Source organism: Apteryx rowi, unplaced genomic scaffold (genome assembly GCF_003343035.1).
Source record: "Apteryx rowi isolate R43461 unplaced genomic scaffold, aptRow1 scaffold_76, whole genome shotgun sequence".
Lineage (NCBI taxonomy): Eukaryota > Metazoa > Chordata > Aves > Apterygiformes > Apterygidae > Apteryx > Apteryx rowi.
Genome location: NW_020451049.1, coordinates 2,694,121 through 2,716,321, shown reverse-complemented (window position 1 = coordinate 2,716,321; position 22,201 = coordinate 2,694,121). Strand labels below are relative to the sequence as shown.

Here is a 22,201-nt window from a genome sequence, read left to right as displayed (position 1 = left end):
ATACATCACTACAGATCTGGGACTCTTTTTTTACAAAGTAATTTTTTGTTCAAGGACTTTCTACCTTCAAGGCAAGGCAAGCTCTGATTTGCAAGGTCTGCTCTACAGGAATGTTGGGTGTGTCCCTTTTCTGGTCATATGAAATGCACAGAAACCTATAATGAAGTGCAATTTAGCACGTATATTGAAATATCAAATTAAAATTGCATGTACTGTAGAAGTCATTTTCATCATCCTTGCCAAATACACTTCCCAGTAGTAATAAATAGTCATTTCTAGTGTTTAATGTTTGACAAACCTCCTATGAACCTACTGGGATAAGTAAACAATTTGTTAACAGCAGCTACCCCTTTCTAATACCTGGAGTAAACTTAAAAGAGTAGTTTGTTTCCCTCACTCCAGACACTTTCTGTTGTTCTATTCAGTTTAGCTTTTTATAAGAATTCACGTATTTTTGACTTAAATGAGTATTTAAAAAAAAAAATCTGCAAATATTATGTCCTTTAATTATGGTTGACCACATTCCCTGTCATAGAAGAATGTACAAAACCTTTTTTTTATTCAGAACAGCTGCAATTATGTTGGCTGCTTATTCCTTATAAAATGCTGTTTATCAGGTAAGAACTAGAGCTTTGTATACAGAACAGAAAAAAAAAATCCGATTGTAAATCATAAATGTAAATCATAAATACAAGTGTGTTTTTTGTATGAATTTTAGATGTGTTTATAAATGAGGTGATTAATAATCATGGTACCTACTTTGCAATAAGCTTTGAGCAAACTCCTGGTACCATGTGTACGTGCTCACTGAAGTCTTGTGGTTGCAGGGATGTTTTTTGCATTGACTCATTGGTGCACATAAGCTTTCACGTTACTGCTTCCCAATGATAGRCTGGTGTATTTCTCCTTTTATATGAGAATTTTGCATTTTAAACATAATTTAGATTGTGCTGTTGCAAATCCTTTTCTTAATTAGAGTAAAAGCTAATCCACATTTTAGCCTAGAACAGATACATATGCAGGACTTTATATTGTATCAAAGTTTCAATAAAAGAAGTTGATCTGTGTTGGGATTCTTTTGGTTCTGCCTTTCAGCTAAAGTTCAGTTAAATTTTTAAGCTAGGGATCTCTCTATGCTAAATTTGACTTTTGGTCTAAAGTATAAAAAGGATTTAATAAGATCTCATTATAAGTACTGAGAAGAGAACAGTCTCTCTTGCTCTCTGTGTCTCGCTCTCTCAGGCTTGTGCTCTCTCTTCTATAGCAACCAAATATTTGATATATAATTTCTTATAAGATTTCCATTCTAGAAGGGAATAACAAGTGTGACAGTCATCAAAATAGAAAATTCCAGAAAATATCTTTTAATGGATTAAAAAAAACAATAGCAATGCTAATGTACTAAGTATAAAGAAGAAATAAACTCATTCATCCAGTAGAACTGAGTCTTGAGGTAGGGTATATAATGATACTTATTCCTCTCCTTTATTGACCATACACATCTTGCATTTATATTTACATTCACAAGATGAAGGTAAAAGGTTCTTTATTCCAGTGTTTGAAAAACATTTCTCTCTGAGATATCTACTCTTACATGCATACAAGTATGTATATGTCCATGAAAATATATTACTGCAAAGTGTTATTACTGTTGTAAACAGTTACAACAGTAAGAAGTACCCTACTGTCTTAATCACCATTCAAGCACAAAACAAAAAGATAAGTAATTGCCTAAAGAGTTTATATTTGAGATATATAAAACAAAAACATGATAGCGGATGTATACAGAAAGCCATGAAGTAGTTTTGGAAAGGTCTCTGTGGAGTTATACTTTAGGTCCAACAGTGAGAGCAGTAGGAGCAGAAAACATCATATTTGTTGGAAAATTTAACAAGTAATCAATAGACTTCTACACTGGAGGAAGGTATGAGACTGGAGATGGCCTTTGTATGATGAGAGATGATAGAGAGAGGATAAAGTGTATGGGTCCTTTTAAAAACTAAGAGAATTAGTTTCTGTAGTAAGGAAGAGTTAATAGGAAGATGCAAAGGTGGGGATGACAGTTACTATTCAGGAAAATACTTTGTGTGTTAAAAACTGAGTCTTCATTTTTTGAACAACACCATGTGTTGTAAATAGTTAACCCAATGTCATGAACAGAGGTTTCTCAAAGCAGAAGACTGCTAACAAGATCTGCTACAAGTGATTCAACCAAACTTTTTAGCCTTACAAAAGGCATGCATTCCCTCACACCTTCCCTACATTGAAATGATTCATTGCGGCTGTTAATTAGTTTTAAAAAAAATAAATAAAATCTGTAAATGTAAAGAAAATGCTATCAGACATGGAGTTCATAATTTCTTTGTCAGAATCTAGTTAGTTTTAAATGCATTGTATGTTGGTTTGAGAAGGTTAAAATGCGAGTCTTTGAAGTTCAGAAACCAAAATGTTTTGCAGTTGTTACTGTGTTACAAAAGGTAGACTTACTTTTTCTTCCGGGTTTCTACATATATATGGAATGGGGAGAATTCACTGTAAAGTTCATTTAAAGTCTCATTTAAAATAGAAAGACTTGTAAACAAGCAGATAGCAATTACTAAAAAATAAGGTTTTGAAAGAAGTTTTAGTTAAGATATGACCTTATGCAAATGTTTTTATAGGAACCAAAAACCAAGGATTATGTACCGAAAATTAGTTTGTATATCCACAGTAATCTGAAAACAACAAAAATGACAAATTATTTGAGGAAAGGACTTCAGATTAAAAAAAACCATTGATTTAACTACTTTGAAACTATTTTAATATAGTGGAGATAATATTATGACATAATTGGTTCTATACTTCTAGGCCTGATTCAGTACAGCACTAAGTGTTTGCTTAAATCCTCCCTGTTCAGCTAAGTACTTCAGGAAATGCCTTCAACATATGGCTGAGTGTTTGGCCACTGAGTCAACATATGTCTGAGTCATTAGCAGTCATGAACTTCTTTGAGTCTTCTATCTAGAATCTTTTATCATTCAGTACTGTAGCCACGAATTCCTAATGTAAGCAAATATAGTAAAAACCCATGGAAAAGATAGGCATCAAAACTTGACTCCTCTTGCAACTAGCAGGCTGAATCTGCAAGCTTTATGGTTTCCAGGGGTTGTATGCTTCATGATTTGAGACCTCTGCAGTTGCTTGCAATGCTGGCAACACAGCTCTCAAACAGAATTTTTTACACCTCCTCTCTTCTCCTTAATTAGAAGAAAGAATAAATTAGTGAATGAAAATAAATGCCCAAAAGAATTTAAGAATGACTGTATCATTTCATAGAATAAAGAATACTTTCACTAGGTGGTGGGAGAGAGAAATTTGGTGATTTTGTAGTGCTTGTGAATTCTTAATGAGCTACTGCATGCTGCTTTGGTGAGACTTGCTAGGTACACTGGAAAATTTAGTGATTTCCATGCAACTACATCCAATAAAGATACTTGTGAATGTGTATATATTTCCTAGAGAATAGAAAACACTGCAAGTACTACAATGAAGTGTATTAACAATAAAGTATTCATACAAGAATAAAGTAGTGTGAACATTAGTTTTCTTTTTGCCTTCAAAATAAATGACTGGCTTATTGCTGATAGGTATGATCACAGGAAAAAGCAGTGTGTGTGTGTGTGTGTATACACACACACGTATGTATATACATACGTGTGTGTGTATATATACATATATATATATATGTACACACACACACATATATTTAAAACAAGGATTATAGATCACTAATTTATGAAAAAATTATCCAGATCACTAACATATTTTAAAAATTTCTTCCAGAGATCATTTTTATCGATGACATACTCTAAGAGCTTATGAACGTGTTCTAGATAGCTGTCATCTTTGGCTGGACATGAGTGATTCTTACATCCTATGCTGTGTATTTCAAAGGATGTTGGGATGCATGGACAGGCTGTGTTTGGCAGGGAGAAAGCTGATAATCACTGACATCCTGTGCTCTTTTCCTGCTACTAATTTCTTTGAGAGCATCTCCTAGCTGTTTCCAGCAGAATTGGATCCTGGACCCTTGCTGTGAATTGCACAAAACCTCTCTCTGGGGGAATATTTAGCACTTTTTCAAATCTATTTTATCACAAAATTTTAAGAGAACCTGATGTAATGTTAGGCTTCTGCCAACAGTACTTTTACATTTTTATTCCTTCCTATGGCTTCTGGCTGGTAGTCTGGTGGTAGATCATGGGAAAGGCTAAGTCGGCTAGGCTAGGTCTGTCTGTCCCTGTGATCCTCCCCCCCCTTGCCCCTCCTACCTCCCCAGTGTGCTTCCCAGGTAACATGCAACTTTATTAGTAAAAATTCACATTGGTTACAAGCAAAGACAGAAAGGAAGTAAGGTATACACTTTCTTGTGTGACCTTTCTCCTTTTCGGGGTTAAGGAAAGGAAAGCAGAAATGATGCACAATTTGGGAAGTGAGGCTCTGTGTCAGTGCCTTAAGAAACTACTCATATGGAGTTTGGAAAGCCATCTCAGACCCTGGTCTTTAATGTGAGATAAAAGGAAAGCCTTGCATACATACAAAGAGAAGCCGGACAAGCTTTGATAAGTGTTGGCAGCACACTGTAAGAACAGACAAATTGGGGAGCTTAACAAGGGCAGAAAGCTGGAGGTGCAGTAAGGGAAGAGGGGGCTCTCATCCTGCTCTCGGGGTCTCATGTATAGTGGCTGATTAAATTGGAGAGGCTTGCTACTCCTACTTGTCTGTCATTTGTCTGCCAAAAGTTACATCCCTGAAGTGAGGATAGCTGAACTGGATGGCTATTTGCTTTAGTGCGACTGAAGTTTAGTTCATCAAACTCTGTACTTAGTAGCCCTGGAGCTGCTGTATGTCTCATTTAGCCGTCCTTGCTGTTGTGATAGTAACTTCAGCAAGAGGCAAGAAGTACTGCAGTGGATGGGACCGGCGTCAGCCTTCCTGGCTTACCTCTCTGTCACACATGAATAAACATGCTTGCCTTATTCCATGGCTTTGGCAGTCTAAACATTATCTTCCCTTTCTCCTTCTTTTTTTCATTTCTTTGCTGGAGGCACAACAGGACAATCCTGGAACTTGGCTTCCCTCCTTAGGTGGCTGCCTGCAGGCCCTACTGCAGATCACTTTCACTTCCTTCTGGGTTGCTACTTGAACAGGACTAACATTTTGCATAGTGTTGACTCAGGTTAATGCTTACATGTAGCACAGAGAGGATGAATCTTKACAGGTGAGACACTTTCACAAATGAGTTAGCTTTTCTGTACTGTACTCTACATGTGAGCAAGTAAAAGTTCTAGAAAATTGTCCGTTTCAAGTAGGTATGGATTTCTAGATGCTTTTCAGAATCCTTGCTGCATGTATCTATGGGAGAGAAGAACTGTTGTTATGCCAAGAAACTTCTGTGTCCTCAGGGAAAGTTCTTTCTGAGCTGGATATTTGTTCTCTTGTGTAGCTTCTAATGACGCTAATAAGAGCRTTACCTGTGAATATAAAGGAAGAAAATAGGCTTTCTTTATTGTGAGCGTTACAAGAATGTGCATGTACTTTTAGTTTCAACAGCATATCTCTAAGCAGGGCTCAGGGTGTTCTTTTATAATAGTAACAATAATAGTAATAAAGTCCTGTAAGGATATTCCACTGGAACAAATATATGTTATTTCTTTCAACACATTGGTCCTAGCTGTATTTCCAAGAGGGAGATGTGTCTCTGAGTTTTTCTTTTTTATAGCATCTCTTCTAGTCTGATTAAACTATATTGATGATTATTATTTTCTCCAAATTATGCCTACTGATGAATGGGCTTTCACTCAGACACTTTTTGACAATGTTTTCTTCAAGACAAGGAGTGAAAAAAATTGGATTTTCTTTTGGGGAGAGGAATTTCTTTTTTAAAACATATTATTCCCTACTTGTAAATGGCATGTCATACCAAGTATCTGACTCACTTGTTTTTTTGTTCCAGACTTAACTCTGTGATTGCATTATTAAACATGAGAATCCTCACTCTTGCCTGCAGCAAACTAACAAAATTGCTTCTTTCCTTTTCTTTAACCAGAAGAGGCTCTCAGTACACTAACAGTCTTATCCTATGAGATAGAAGCAAAAGGAAGGCTTTACTTAGATCATAATGGTGCTTAAGAGCTGATCTGGTGTAGATTCAAGGTGAATGCTGTTTTATTTTGAATTGTTCATCTGTAGAGCAAGTACACAGGTTCTGCGTAAGGGAAGAACTGACCAATAGAGGTAGAAGGGGTAGGTTTATAACATACAATCTCATATCCAAAGTTGATTCTTCTGGATTCTTCAAAAAGACAATAATAAGTACCTAGGAAATATTTATTGTGTTCATTCTCTCATGGAGATTGTGAGATTGAGGAAGTGCCGTTATCCTCATTTTACAAATGTGATAAGGCTGCAATACAAACTTCCATGATATGAAACTCCTGATGTCAGAGTGAATCTAAAATGTTTGTGTTATTGGCCACTATGCCAAAAGGTTRTGATGACTTAGCTGTTGGAGGTCTGCACTGTGAATAAGCTTGTGGTTAAAGAAAAATGGAGATGAGAAGTGTTCTTTTTTAGCCAGATTAGTTCTTGATTATGATGCAGCCACATACACAGTCATGTTGGCACAACAAGGGGATGCTGCCGCCAGATGGTTTATACCATGAAGCCGTGGCCTAAATAATATACTCAGGGTCACGCAGGAAGTATGTGGCAAAACAAGAAATTAATCACAAGTCTTCAAAGTTAGGCTACATGCTAAATCATCCTTTAGGTCTCAGCTTCAACTAGGTAATTTCAAATTCAGTTGTTGCAGTTTTTACTCAGACTCACACTTTATTAATGGCTGCCTTCTTTTCTAGTTGCAACAGTGTCATACCCTTTCCTCTTTGGGAGAAAGGCTAGGTGGAATAACTTGGATTAATCTACTGGGGTACTGTTGTTATGTGTAACTTTCAGATCTGGGTAGTTTTGTAAAGTCAGTCTTAACGTTATTTCATTTCCTTCCTTGCAAGCCAATATCTTGACCCGTTACCTAACTTTGGTTTATTTGCCTCTCTTACATTTGTAAATGCCTTAGGCAATTTCTGTAAGGTATTCTTTTTGATAGAATCAAGTACACACATGGAACTACAATATTAACAGACCTACTGAAAATTCGGTTTGATCCAGCACTGATTGTCATTCTTGGCTGTTCTACAGGGCAGCTGAGGTACTACGTTTTCTACTCTGGTTTTTGGTTTTCATCCTGAATTGTTTTTAGTAACAATAAAGATACAATTGTTTGGCTCTATCTTGTTTTTAAACATGTTTATTGATATTAAAATAAATTGAAATTTGTTTCCTGGGTACAAAATCAAAAACCATAGAACGTCCTGTTTACTAGAAGAAACATGTTATTATATAGAACTTGCTGATGTATTTTTCAAGCCTGTTTTGATGGAAAATATTCATCCTTGGGCAAAAAATAAAAAACAGTGGTCTCAAGCTTAAAACATTGGTATTATTCAAGGATGTACTTCTCTAAAGAAAAGTATCTACATCATGTTACTGGTGTCTGCAGTTCACTGGCAGCATTGGGAGCACATTCATTCCTGATACATCAACCCAGTGAAGTCAGTGAGCCAGATGCACAGGTTGTGCCAGCACCTTTTTGCCTGTAATCCAACTCTAAGTGCATGTGTCCTTGTTGTGGAGAAGCTTGGAGACTGTCATTTCCCAGTAACTGGTCTGCATAAAGAAAGCTGTCTTGGATGGCTGCTCCCTAAAGCCATCTGCTTTAGCTGACTGCTCTCCTAGGTTGCATCTCCCCTGTCAGATAAAGATGTGTCTGTTAAATCTAAGGTTGATTATGTGCTAGCTGACCTGTTAGGGGAGACATGGTGTAATTCTTCTGTGGAGTAAATAGGTGATGGCAGTTATGAAGTAGATATACAGATGACAGCTAGCTACTTCATTGTAAGAGCCTCTATAATGTCTCCATCAGCATTTTCATAGCAAAACAGCTAAAGCTTATCAGGGTCCTACTGTAAAGCTTTCACACCACCATTCTGTGGTGAAATTGCAGCTCTGAGACCTCCTGCGTTCTTACCTCGGTAGCACTACGCAGGGTGGCTTGACAACAAATTCATTTTGTCAGGCAGACGGGGGGAGACAGGGGTCAGTGTAGGAATGTTAAAATAGGTCTGGATGGAATTCTAAGCAAATGGATTTTTATCTGGGATTTATTATTATTTGGAAGGACTTAAAACAGAAGTGATGTACCACAAAAAGAGGGAAACAGCTTGATCTGAGTAGAGTATTATAACTGTTTGAAGTTGCAACTGCAATGCTATGTTTCAGAGTTATGCTAAAATTTTATATTGATTTGTTCTAAAAGATATGCCCCTTTGATAAAGTTGTTATAATTTCCTGAATTATGTCATTTCTCCTGTTACCCTTTCCAAGAATAAAACTTTACTGAAGGTGCAAACATTGTTTCTAGATAAAAAAAAGCTTTGAGTGACTTCCAGTGATTATGTTATAAATATAAATTACAGCATTTGTAGCTTTATTGTATCATCTTTAATCTTTGATACATTCTAACTGTGATTTAAATTGACTAAATTAAGAGATTATTGGGAAATACATTCCTAATCTTAAAATCTTAACTACTGTATTCGAAAATGTTCACCTTCAGTGTTGTGCAGTTTTTCTCTTTTAATTAGATTTCTTTAATGTTTTATTTTGCTGTGAGAATAATTCAAAAGTGATGACAATTTTTATTTGCTTTGCGATACCATTAAACACAATGATTCACCATTTCCTCATGACTTTTCAACTCTGGCAAATGCCTACTGAATCCAGACTAACATAAATTGGTGTGGATTAGTTCCTGTATATATATATATTGCTAAGTATGCATGTTCTAAACTGTGAAATATAGAAATAGATTCTAAACCGATGGATTTTCGTCTGGAATCAATCTTTTCATTGGCAACAGAAAATTCTAATAGCAGTGAGACACTGAAGTATATTATACTGGAAATGAAATAGAAGAAAATTTTTCTTCATATACTAGTTTTACCATTTGATCTTTATTTTATTTTTCACCTTAGCAAAACCCTACACCTTCAAACTAGGAAATGTGACTATTAACAGATATAATATCCTGGAGAAAAACAGGAAGAAAAATTTTGTAATATTTATTTATTTATTTTAACCATCTGAATTATAGTGTCACAGCACTATTTTGAAACTCGCTGAGTAGCATGTTTTTCTAAGAGCAAATATTTAAATTATAGACCAGAATATGTTGCTTTATTATCATAACCTAATAGATGGATCAGCATGTTTTTTTGATGTGGGCATTGGAGAGAAAAGGAAGGGAAATATGTAAACTTTCTGAAATCCACATTCATCAAGAATGGGGAAACAACTACTTCGTTCACTGTTGGAAATGATGCTAGAATAGCAAGACAAAAATAGTGTAGAAATTAATGGTACCAGCAGATTAGACCTGTGTTTCATTTTATCCTTGCAAGGCTCCCAGTTAAAAAGCAGCACAGATCGTTCTAGTGACTGTATTTCTTGAAGACGGAGAAAAATGCTTGAAGCAAATAATAGGAAGGGCATGGTGGTTACTTCCATTTGCTGCCCTTTCAACCACAGACTTAGCTGAAACCAAAAATACATATTTAATAGAATTGAGAGCACAAAAAAGAAAATATAATTATTGTTATGAAATATTGCTATGGCAGGCATATTTTATGAAATTGCTGTTTAGTATGTAGTGTTGCAAGAACTCTTTTATTAAATAATTGTTCCTACATAGCTGTTATATTTTTCACCAATCTATTTCTCTGATCGTTTTGTAAAGGTAAATAAATACGACTGATCTGACATTACGGATGGAAAAAATGAAAGTATGTTTACACTTCATGTTAGATTACAGAGAGTCCCATTTTGACGCTGAGTAAGTCTGCTGAGGAATTATCTACATATATGTGTATGTGTGTATATGTACATACACAAACACACATATGTATGTATATATGTCAGTATACCCAGGACAATATAGTGCTGGTATAAAACTAGTCACCTACAGAAAGGCAGGAGAGATCTTATTTGCCTAGTTCCCATGTTGTGCAGTCCTGACAGGCACTGCACTGAGAAGTGACAGAGCTAAGGCCAAACAGCATGTTAGTTCACTTATTGGAGTGGTATCAAGTCCTTCATTCTTAATAATGTTGTAGGAGCATAGGAGAATTCAGGAAGGGACCTCAGGAGGTGCCTATTTCAAATTCGTTCTCAAAGCAATGTTAGCTCTGAGGGCAGCCCATGCTGCTCAGGGCTTTATGCAGTGGTGTTTTGAAAACCTTCAAGGGTGGACACGGTGCAGCCTTGCTGGGCAACCTGTTCCAAGGCCTGACCATGCTCATGTTGAATATCTCATGTGAACCACATTTGAAAGAAGTGATGCATGTAACATTATTTATTTAAGTTCACGCTTTTTTGTCCTTCCTGTCTCCTAAATCAGCAGTAGGTCAAATCTTTCTTATCTTTCTTACGTAACCCAGGCAAATTGTTGTAGTGTAATAGTATGGACATAATGGCTGTAGTGATGTCTCCTTATTACAGGTCTAAACAAACTTAGGATGGTGAAGCAGCACTTCCTGCATAGGGTTGGAAAGCTTCCCTTCCTGCCTTTTTTAATCCTCTGAAAATATAAATCAATGTGTATATTTTAAAGAGGTTGTAGAGAGTGAGCAAAAACAGCAGTCCCACTTGCTAGAGATGCATGTAGCTGAGTATCACTGATCCTGTATGTGTGGGAGTTTCTTGGTGATATTTGTGTTGTGGGAGAGTACATAGACTTTTTCATTACTCAATTTGAGCATCTAAGTGCTTTGACATCTTTGGAAATAATTGTTTTTTAAGGGAGAAATAATTATAGTAATGCCAGATGTTGTTATTACTCTGTTAATTATTGTTTAACTGGAAACATAATTCTTAGCACTGTGGAAACACAGCTAGTGTTTTTTTTTCATCTGTAGGTGGGAACAGGAATAGTTGCTGTCTTTATGCTAGGGCATGTTTGTATTTTACATTGAAAGACAAGAACAAAAAGGCTGTGGCAGATCCTCATAGGAAAGGCAGCACGTGAAATGTGTCTTTCTTCAGGTTTCTGGAGGGAGTAATTGCTTGTCATGGGCCCATGTTTTCACATCACTGTTTGTTCTGTTTCTGCAATGTCGTCCATCACTTAGTGAACTTCCTCAAACAACAGGTATAGTAGCATGCAATCTTTAAGACTAGGAATGTTAGAAGTGGGAAGACTGTCTGGTGAAAGTTTGTTTACTTTTATCGCTGAAGAATAATTAGGTACTTTTTGGCTCTTGTCATTTGTCTTATTAGGTAAACTGTACACTGGAAACAAGCTAGCCACTTATAAACTTTCCCAGCTATGTATAACTTCATAAAGTACAACACTTCATCAAAGCAGATCCATTAAAACTCTGACTGGTACTCTTCTCTTGGCTTTGATTGCAGCACCACACAGAAGCACCGAGCCCATCATTGCTACCCCCATCAGCTTTACCATTAGATGTATTAAACAATGCCGTTGCTGGATTTAGTACAGTGGAAGAACTTATCCAATACCTTGAACCAGATCGGTGGCAACTGGATTTGGAAGATTTGTACAGGCCAACGTGGCAACTTCTTGGAAAGGCATATATTCATGGGAGAAAATCAAGAGGTAAATTACTCTTCTGTTTGGCCTTGCAGCTTTCTACAGATGTTTTCGTGACAAAGAAACAGTAATTATGAGCCTTCTTCACCTTGAATTTTGGTTCCAAGAATGGAATATGTTAGAGATCATTGTCGTTAGATGTTTTCAGTTGTATTTTCTGAAAAAGGACAATAACTAAACTCAAAACTTAAAGGAATTTAGCAGGATAAAGTAACAAAGAAAAAAAATTAAAGCAGACAGGGAGCTTGGGACCTCTTTGTTTTCAGAGTGGAAGGGCATGTGGGTTTCTTTTGTACGAAGGGCAACAAATTTATTTTTTTATTAGCATAGGTCATTTCTTACACCTACTGTATCAAGTGAACAATTAGTTTACCTCCTTAGCATGTTTGTAGTCTCTGCAGCATGTGGATTGAGAGCAATTAGCTAAATGTTGCTCTTCCATGCTACCTCATGAAATCCTTGTGTCCATATCTGATATTTGATCGTGCAGTTGTCAGCTTAATCAGATGTAAAATAGATGATGTATTTCAAGACTTGCTGAACTATTTCTTGTTCAGCAAATCATTTTATTCCATCTATATTTGACATTCATGCATTTTCTACCACATATCCTCCAGATGCTGCCCACTGTTTCATGTTTATGGATTCCATGTGGCTGGATAGCATGCAGGCAATACCTCCTTCCTTTCCCACCATATAGCATGAAAATGAAGATATACAAGTGCAGCTGAATAAAGTCCTCAGTTGGCAAATGTAAACTAGATTATCATCTGATCAGCAAGGAAAGGGAGGAGATGAAAACTTTCATAACTCAAATTTAAGTTTTTGACAGCTGATCCTTGGATCACAGCCTAAAAATGAACCCGTCTACCCTACCTCTGTTGCTACAGCAATGTACTCATCAACTAAATCAAAAGTCAAAGAGGAGGAAGTTTCTTTAAAAGGTTTCAGCAATGGACCATGTCTTTTAGATAGTCGTTTAACACTCTTCTAATTCAAGAGTTTCAGTATTTGCCAAATATATGCCATAAGCATACACTAAGTAGAGAGAAAAACAAAATGTAATATGTGGAACCTTACATAAACTAAAATGCAGGTGTTGGATAACATCTATATAGACAAAGGCAACTCCCTGCAAGACAGATCTTCCAAGAAACTATCAGAGTAAATCTTTTAAAGACTTCTAATTAGATACTGAAATAGATTTTTCCACTGAATAAACATATCATAGTGTTGCCACATTCATCTTAAAGAGACCACCCTCAGACTGCATTACTGAGTGTGTAATGTAATAGCCTGGGGCAGAAAATATGTCCAGTTGAGATGATATAGTATGAACTGTTAGGTCTATTAAATAGTTAGGGAAAGCAAACTTTTTTATATTGTTGCTTTTAGTAGAAAGTTTGCTGTATTTAAAAACCTATTTAAGAACTGTTTTGGAGAAGTGCATGCCCTGAAATGTTGTGGATTTTTTTCTCCAAACTCTTTGATTCTATAATTAGATCAGTTTTGTTTTTGCAGTATTTCAGTGCAAAAGCTAAATTAGTGTCCCTACGTTCATGAACAAGCATCAGTTTATATCTAGATTAAAAGAAACTCTAATTAAAAGTATATATTACTTTATGTAGAAAGGAGAAGAATGTCATCCTCTACTTAATAATTCATATGAAAAAGACTATATTTAGACAACCTAAATTCCACAGAACTTCTGTGTCTGATGTTTTCTCTGGATAAAATGCTTCTAAAAACTTCTAGCCAGGAAAGAAGAAACAGCAAGTTCAGAAGCTGTTGAACTTGCTGTTTCTTCTTTTGATGTCTAAATATAGCCCTAAATTCTTTTAGAATATTAAACATACTTAAAAATAAAATATATGTTGCAGTGCAAAAAATTGATCCCATCCCTTCCCACAGAAATCTATGAGTAATCATTAGACCGTATTCTGAAGTCTGCTTAAGAAGAATAGAAGAGTCATAATCCAACCATAGTACTTAGTAGATACTTTTCTGGTATAGAGAGATATGTGACTTTGTCTTTTGTGCTGTTTGTTTGGAGTTCAAAAATTGCACAGAAACCAGTTTTGTAACAGCTCTTTCCTGTTGTAGGAGACAGTAGGAAAGCTACGCTCCTAGGAACATCTCCAAGCAGTTACACTCCTAGGAACCAAAACCATTCTGCTGTCTGTGCCCACATACTGGTGTCTCAACCAGGATATAATTTGTTTCACTGTCTTTGAGAGTAGGAGCCAGCTGGAAAAATGTTTTGGGAAAGAAAGGTCCCTGTGGTACTGAATGCAAGTCCCAGAAGATGCTAAAAAGTTACAATGCCAATTAGAGAAAGCAGTTACTTTCAGGCTGGTGTGAACATGGAATATTTGAGTTGTATATGCTAATGAAGACACACTTTTGAAATAGACTTTACTTTAGACTTATCTGCATCTACATTTACTCCCCCTTTTTTCTTCCTCCCCTTATTTTTATTTTAGTGTTTCTCATTCATATGCTACTGCAGAACCTTCCATTCTTCCTGAGCTAGTGCTAAACAAAAGAACTTTGACTGTTGTGTCAAACATGATACATGAGTGGAAGCCAAGTTGAAAGAGTGTTTAAATGTTCACATTATAACAGGTACTGTAACTCAGTGCACTTGGGAAATCCACATAACCTTTTATTGTGGTTAAGTAAACACTTTTAAGGGAATATATACATTCTCTCATCTAGCTTCATGCCCACAGTGTGTTAAAATAAATTTTGGACAGATAGATACTCTTTGAAAAAATAACAGCTTCATTCACACACTTCAAAGAAGTGATTATATAAGCACTGGATAAATTTGCCACAGACCTTTTAATGAAATTGAATTGCATAAGGTAGGGTGAGGGTTCATGTAAAAGTATGATAGCAATATACCTTAGTGGATCGTAAAGCATGGAAACCAAATGTGCAGTTTTTCAGCTCTCCTGAAACTTGTTGTTACAATAAGGCACACTTAAATACATCTGCCAAGAGCTGAATGTGTGTCCTTATACACAAACTTTTTAAAATTTGGACTGGAGGTGTGAGGGGTGCAGTTCAGATTCATTTCAATTTTGTGACAAAATGTATACTATGTTTACTGCTCATTTAAGTACACTGCCCTTTTCTCTGTGTCATAACTACAACTGGTACAGAAAAATGGATACATTCCTCTACTGTTGGCTGTAGGCAGAAGATAGCAAAGTAACAGGATTCCAGGTAGGCAGCTCTCTTCCACTGGTCCCTGGGCATGCTAGAAGAGGCAGGTGGTATCTTTGGCATCAGTGTCCAACTTCTGTTTTCAGTTTCTCATGGTGAAGGAACAAGCAGAAATCATGTTAGGACACACAAGCTTAGCTTGCTGAAATTCATTGTACCAAGCATCTTCAGTCTCTGTAGAAATCTACCAGCAGAAAGTATCAGCTGAACTATCATTTGTCTTACTGTGTTTTAGGTGTTGTATTCTCATTCAGACTCATCACTGATTCCATATCCCGAAAGGTAATGGGAGAAAGAAGTATACTCAGTTTCTGTCCACAGTCCTTGATAAATGGAGGTAGATATGTCCACTATCTAAATGACTCAGCCTAGAGCTATTAGCTGACCAGAGGAGCTTAAATCATTTCTAACTTCTCGCTGTGAATCTCTCCCCAAAAAGCTTTGTATCTCTTCTGCTCCCTTTTCAGCTTTCTTCAGGGAATGCTCTTTCAGTGTGGGAGGCAGGCTGGTGTCCTATCAGTAACTTCATTGGAGTTATTACACCCTCCTCACTTCTAAAAAGTCAGCTTGTTTATTTAGGAGCCTGTGTTAACCTGATAGTAAAGGAATGAAGTGCCTCAGCTTGGCATTCACTGTAAACGTAAGCAGAGAAGAGGCTTCGGTGTGTTTAACTGACCCTTCACAACAGTATACCCTTACTTTTGGATGCCATTATATGGGTAAGGTTTGCAAAAGAAATGTTTGAAGAACTGTGGAATAAAATTATTGCCCAAAGATCTGCTCCTGGGACAGTACTAGTGAGCATTTCTTTAGAGAAGTGCAGCTTCTAAATTCTCTTTTTCTCGCATGTTTAAATAGAAATGAGAGGAGATAGCTGGTCTTAATGGGCTAAAGTTCTCCTTAGAAACCTTTGGAGGCTCTTTACATAGTAAAGAGAGAAAAGAGGTATCTTTCTAGAGGATGATTCAGAGCAGGAACATATTTTAACTTTATTTCATAGCTTTTTTATCGATGAACTACTAGCAGTTAATATAAAGGGTTTGTGAAGTAATATATCAATGGTTAATAATATGATTTTTAAACTGCACTGAGATATTTTTGTTCCCAGTTTCTTCTTGAGTCAGATCAAAAACAGTTGGTTTAAAGGTCTGTACTGCTTTGTTCAAGACTTATTACATTATTACATTCAGGCCATATTACATTAAATTTTCTTCTTTTCTTTCTGTTCAGGAAGATAAAGTACTATGAACCAGTAAGAAGGAATACCCCTGTGAATTAGACATTAATTCTGTTCCTTACTGGTGGTGGGAGTGGAAAGAAAAGGTTAAGACAAATTATTCAAGATCATGGACGCTATAGCCTGGCTTCTCTGAAAGAAATGAAATTACACTGTTTTTCACCAAACTGATCCCAGTTTTTCCCAGTTTTCTCATTTTTCTATTTCAAGACCTCTTACTTCTTGGTGATGCAGTTAAGGGAAGCCTGAAGTAATTTTCCATATTTCTGATCTTTTCATGAGCTAGCTGTTCAACCATTGGCACAGTCAAACTCTAGTGTGATACAGCAGAASCATTTTATAGGGAATTTGATGCTAAATATGAATATCTTTAACCCTTCAGTTTGATGAGTTAGATGCTCAGAAGGAGAAGCTGGATTTTATTTAAGAGACATCGAGTGAAAATGAAGCTAAGAGAAACAACAGAAATTCATATATGCACTGCTATGAAGAAAGAGAGGACCAGTGAAAAATGGAGAGTGTTAAGACATTTATAGATGCACATACTTATGCACTTATATATCGTCTATACAGTATTCACGGACAATGAGCTAACTTCTTGAAGTTATTTGTCCATAGCAGTGAGTTCCCCCCTTAAATATAAATGGTTGGATTATTTATACTTAAAAAAAAAAAATTATTTATCTCCCTTGCAAAAAAGCATTATTTGAATTTTCAAGGGGGAAAATGTTGTCATGTTTTATGGAAATGAACTCAAAAATGTGTTTGGAAGTTAGCGGGATTCTTAATTGCTGTGTGTGTTTTTCCAGTTCATAGTTAATATTGAATAGGAACACTCAAACTCAGAGTATGAGTGTGACACAAAGGGAACTCCATTAGCGTTGATATGGTAAAACATTTACTAGAATATAGCAGCTAAAGCTTACTTTGCTTAATTTGAACCAACTCTTCCAGAGTTACAAAATAAATAGTGAATACTCCTAAACAAGGATTTTTCAATTTAGGTTTCACAGTATTGATAAAACAGCAGTATTATCCTTTGGGCTGAACCTGCACCACTAGCACATGAGCTTTCCCCAAGGGTTCCACACCATTGGTTCACCACCAGTGAAGTTTGATTATGAATCAGAAGAGCACATATTTGTTCGTCTTTTTGCAGTGGTTGATCTGAACCTTCTAAAGGAGGAGGTACGGCTGTATAGTTGTACTCCTCGCAACTTCTCAGTGTCCTTGAGGGAGGAGCTGAAGCGAACTGACACCATCTTCTGGCCACTGTGTCTTCTGGTTAAGCGTTGTGGTGGAAACTGTGCCTGTTGTCATCAGAGCTGCAGTGAGTGCCAATGTGTACCAACAAAAGTCACCAAAAAATACCATGAGGTATGCACTTTCTAGTATATTTGCATGTTTGCAAGTACTGAAAGACAACTCAAGAATTTGTTTTTACTATGAGTGTACCAAAATATATTTTAAAATTGTACATATTGGACTTGTAGTAATTTTTTTAACCACTTTAATGAAGTGTAACTTAAAATTTTAGTGTCTTCCTTTTTAAAATATTGTACAATAGTGAAAGGGGAGTTGATATTTATATTTAAGTTTCATAGTATCCCTATAGCTACAAATATATTTCCGCGCTGGCTGTGTACTGACTCATGTGGAGAGTGGGCTTTTCCGTGGAACTGTTAAGTCATTCCTGAAATACCTGTTTACTAGTGGAGTTTGGACATATCACACCTCCCTGTTAATGTTTCTCTAGAGGCAGATATGAACTTTATAAAGAAAGAGATATGTCCATTTCCATTGTTATAAATCTATAGTTAAAATTATTTATTAAAGAGTTATCTCGTAATTCCATGGGGTTAACTATATCATTAGTCCTTAAAGAAAACAAATAGAAAGATGAAACTGCAAGACTCTCTGATTAAAAACAAATACTTATTAAGCGTGTTATAATCACATTTGGAAAGGCCTTGAGATGAAATAAAAAATAATAATTGTTGTGTGGAATAAATGAAGAAATTCAGCTGAGGAAAGGTTTAGTTTCTTTTGATAAGCCTCCTGTCTTCCAATTTGTTTCCAGAGCAGTCTAGCTCATAGTCCAGGTGTGTAACGATGCACTTGCTGTTCTCTTGATGCTTGGATTGTTCTCCTTCAGGTTCTCCAACTGAAGCCAAGGATTGGTGTACGGGGATTGCATAAATCATTGACAGATGTGCCCTTGGAACACCATGAGGAGTGTGACTGTGTGTGCAAAGGGAATACTGAAGGATAAACATGGTTTAAATGTGCTGTTTTCTTGCAAAGCACATTCAATCAATGGCTGATTCTATTATGGGGCTTGTGCATTATCTCCTTCTATAATCTCAGTTGTTTGCTTTGGGGATCTTCCATCTTCAGGATTTACAGTGAGCTCTAAAAAGAGGAGAAGCCAAACTGGGATTATATGTTGTGTAACAGCTCTGTTTGGAGGCCCAGTGAAAGGATGGGAGAAAGGCATCAATGAGGGATTTAAAACGTATGTATTGTTTTTGTCCCCCACAGTTTTCTTGACAATACATGGATTTATAATTTAGGAGTAAAACTAAAGTTAGAAGGCTCACATCATGGAGACTTGATTCTGCTGGCTGTCACATTTCTACAGCTCCAGTACACCTTGCCTCTGTTGAAAACATCTGAAATCTGTCTTTCTGTGTTCAGCTACTCCTGTGTACTCTAAATGAAGCATTCTCTGGTTTATAAACTTGGTTTAAAACAGACTGTCTTGCTCCGAATTAAACATAATTTGCCTGATACTGGTAGGAAAGACTGGATTTTTCCATACGTTCTAGTAAAGCTCCTGCCTTTTAGAAAGAAGACCAGACAATAGCTATGGAATGAGCTAACATTGGAAAGAACAGTGCCTTTATTCTTACTACTATGGCCGATGATTTTTTTGTTGTTGTTGTTTGTTATTTTTTATTGTGTACATTTTTATACTCTCCTTTTGACAATATAACTATTTGCTTTTCTAAACTTGTTAAATATATCTATTTTTACCAAAGGTATTTAATATTCTTTTTTATTACAACCTAGATCAAATATTTTTTAGTTTTGTGAGACTTTAAAGCCAGATTTATACAGTTGGAGGAACATAGATTACTATGGGAACATAGGCTACTATGGGAAAGGAGTGTTATTGCTTGATAGTTTGTTGCTAGACAGTGAAAAAGTATGGGTTTTTACGGGGAAACACAGTAATAATAAACAGAGATGGGTGGATGAAGGTCTAACCTTGCTAGCTCCATGATACTGAAAATATAAGAGACAGAAATTTCTATAAATGGTTTCAGAAGTAGATACTAAAAAATTCCTCTCCCCATTCTGGCATTTGTTCCAGCAGAAAAAAAAGACCATAGATAGATGCATTCTGGCTTTTTTAATTGTTTAATTTCTTTGAAGTAGGATGATCTACAACATAAGAAAAGAAGTTCAGTGGCCTGCTGCCTTCATGATGCATCGTGATCATGGAAAGGTAGCCTTGTTAATGTTGAAGTGTATGGTTTTCCATTGATGGTTACATCTGTTTAAATTCTGTTGACTCACAGGATTGTAACACTCTTCAGTACAGTTTTATGAACTATGTTTTTGTTTCTTCTGTATGTTATATCCTTTAACCAATACACTTATCCCACCCTATGCAAATTGAAGAGGAAACAGTAAAGTATTTTGCTTGTAAAATGCTTTAACATTATGTCTAGTTTATTTTTTGACTATTGGATTTGCAGATTGTAACGAATCACCAAATAAAGTAATAATGCTAATTTTGGGAGAAGAAATGTTTTGGTGTGATTGCATATTTATATGTGATAAGTATACAATAACAAAAAAGTAGAGAGGGTGATTCGCTGCTTATCATTCTGAAAGTCAGTTATAAAAGTGAAAGTCTTTTGTTACAAAGACAGATCCATTTTCTTGTGCTTCCATTTGCTTAACTATCTCTGTTTATCTGTAAATCCAAGAGAAGAAAAAAAGAGAAGGAATATGATGGTATTCATACAAATATTCAGAATATTCAAAATAGTGTGGATGTGAAGCTGTCAAGTTGAAAAAACATCTTCTGTTATTGTTTCCATCATGAAAATGAGTTCTGATATGGATGTTTCTGTGTGTCAGTATGACTTTGTGATAGTGATTTTGAAAAATTCTCAGGTGAAATCTGATTCTATCTTAGCTGATTTATTTTCCCAACCCTCAATTCCTTACTGAATAAGACAAATATGTGGTGGAAATGCAGCATATAATTATCCGATCTGAACATTAAAACATGCACCAGAATGCAGAGTTATGGTAACACAGGAAACCTGGTTTACTTGAATTTTGAGTCCTGACCAGAGTAAAGGGTGTTTCGCAGTAATATTTTTGAATTAATATTATGCTTTCTTTGTGATATCAAGAGCTTTTAAGAATCAAATTGGATTAAAAGGAGAAATAACAGCCTTTGGCACCATAATTCATCAGAAGAATTGAAAAATGTAATTCCATTACATACGTTACTCTTGTGGGAAATATATAAGGTCTCATCCTCTCTGTAGACTTGCTACTAGTGGAAAAAGATGTGACGTACATTTCGGGATACATATTTGCTGACAGTAGATCTGAAGGTTAATGCTTTCCAAAAATCAGAAGTATTTCTTCTATTGCTCACCTCTGTTTTTGGCTCACTTTCTTCCCTACCAATGTTCTTGTACCAGTTTCCTTACCAGTTCCTTGCTATAGGCCAAGCATTCGGCATTCAAACTAATATCCCTTTCCTCTTTTCATCCCAGTTCCCGGTGCTGTGTCTCTCATCTGATCGAAAATCGTCCCTCCCCACCATTTCCCATTTTCTTGCCTGGCACCATTAACCTCTTTCCTCCCGCCTCAGCTCCATGTTGAAACTGTCTTCTCTCACTTCAGTTAACCTGAATTTGTTTTTCCATTTGCTCCTTGCTATCCCATGCCGAGAGGAATATTGCAAGTAGCAAAAGAGAGAAGTCTCTCGGCCCTCGGTGTTGGGACCTGCTGCCATGGCAGCAAAGGGAAAAAGGGCCTGTGAGTCTGAATCCGTCGGTGTAGGCTCAGTGGCACATGCCTGCCCCGTGCTGGGCCCCGCTCATTTTCCAGAGCAGCTGGGCAGCTGGAATATATAATCAGATATTCTGGGAATTTAGCACTCCAGATCTTCCCTAGCTTAGACAGCATGGGCAGCTCTGAGTATTTTTAAAGGACAAAATTTGGAAAAGATACCAAGCTGTGGGATTAAAGATGAAGTTTTCCTGCTTTGTGTCATATCCTCCATACTATTTGATAGAGCAGGTATTCCCTGATAGTGGGTAATTTATGCTGGTGGTCTGATGGGTTGTATCCTTACTACATAATGCTTATGTTCACCAGGTTTTGTTTCCTAGATTCTACTGAATTTGCCATAGTTTTGCATCCAGAATATTCTTGAAACATTTTGAAGCTGCTCTGTGTAAGTTTCTGACGGCATAGGGGAGCTGGTGTCATAAAAATAAATTGAATTAGTGATTTTAAGTCTTCACTTAGAAACAAGCAAAACATGGCACAGCATAAGAGAAACACTTACTGGTGACGGATGTGAGATTAGGGTAGGAAAGCAGAATGCCGGAGCAGACCTGAGCATGGTGTGGGTCGCAGGAGAGGGGACCTGCACGGGGCAGGTGGGTCGGCAGCAGGCAGGCTGGAGGAGGCAGGAGGTGGGTGACGTGGGGGGGTGCCGTGGGTGAGGTGAGGTGGGTATGGGCAGTAGGGGTCAGTGGAAGGAAAATACAGCACAAAAGGGCAAGGGAGAAACAGTGCTGGTGACAGCAGTCTCCTAATTTACTTACAACTCCCTCTCTGAAAGGCTTTAATCCCTTAACACCTTTCTCCCTCTGAAGATTTTGTCACCTGAAGATGAAACTTTTCGGTCAGGTGATTCTGAG

The 22,201-nt window shown here is 36.6% G+C and overlaps 1 protein-coding gene across 1 annotated transcript in view; it reads left to right on the top strand.

The window, feature by feature from the left end:
• Positions 1-19,026, top strand: part of PDGFC (platelet derived growth factor C) — a 131,099-nt gene extending 112,073 nt beyond the window's left edge. Inside the window, exons 4-6 of the mRNA XM_026088243.1 lie at positions 11,569-11,776; positions 17,398-17,615; positions 18,394-19,026. Of these exons, the coding sequence (XP_025944028.1) occupies positions 11,569-11,776; positions 17,398-17,615; positions 18,394-18,510 (543 nt within the window). The 3' untranslated portion in view covers positions 18,511-19,026. The remainder of the gene's footprint in view (positions 1-11,568; positions 11,777-17,397; positions 17,616-18,393) is intronic.
• The last annotated feature ends 3,175 nt before the right edge of the window (positions 19,027-22,201 follow it).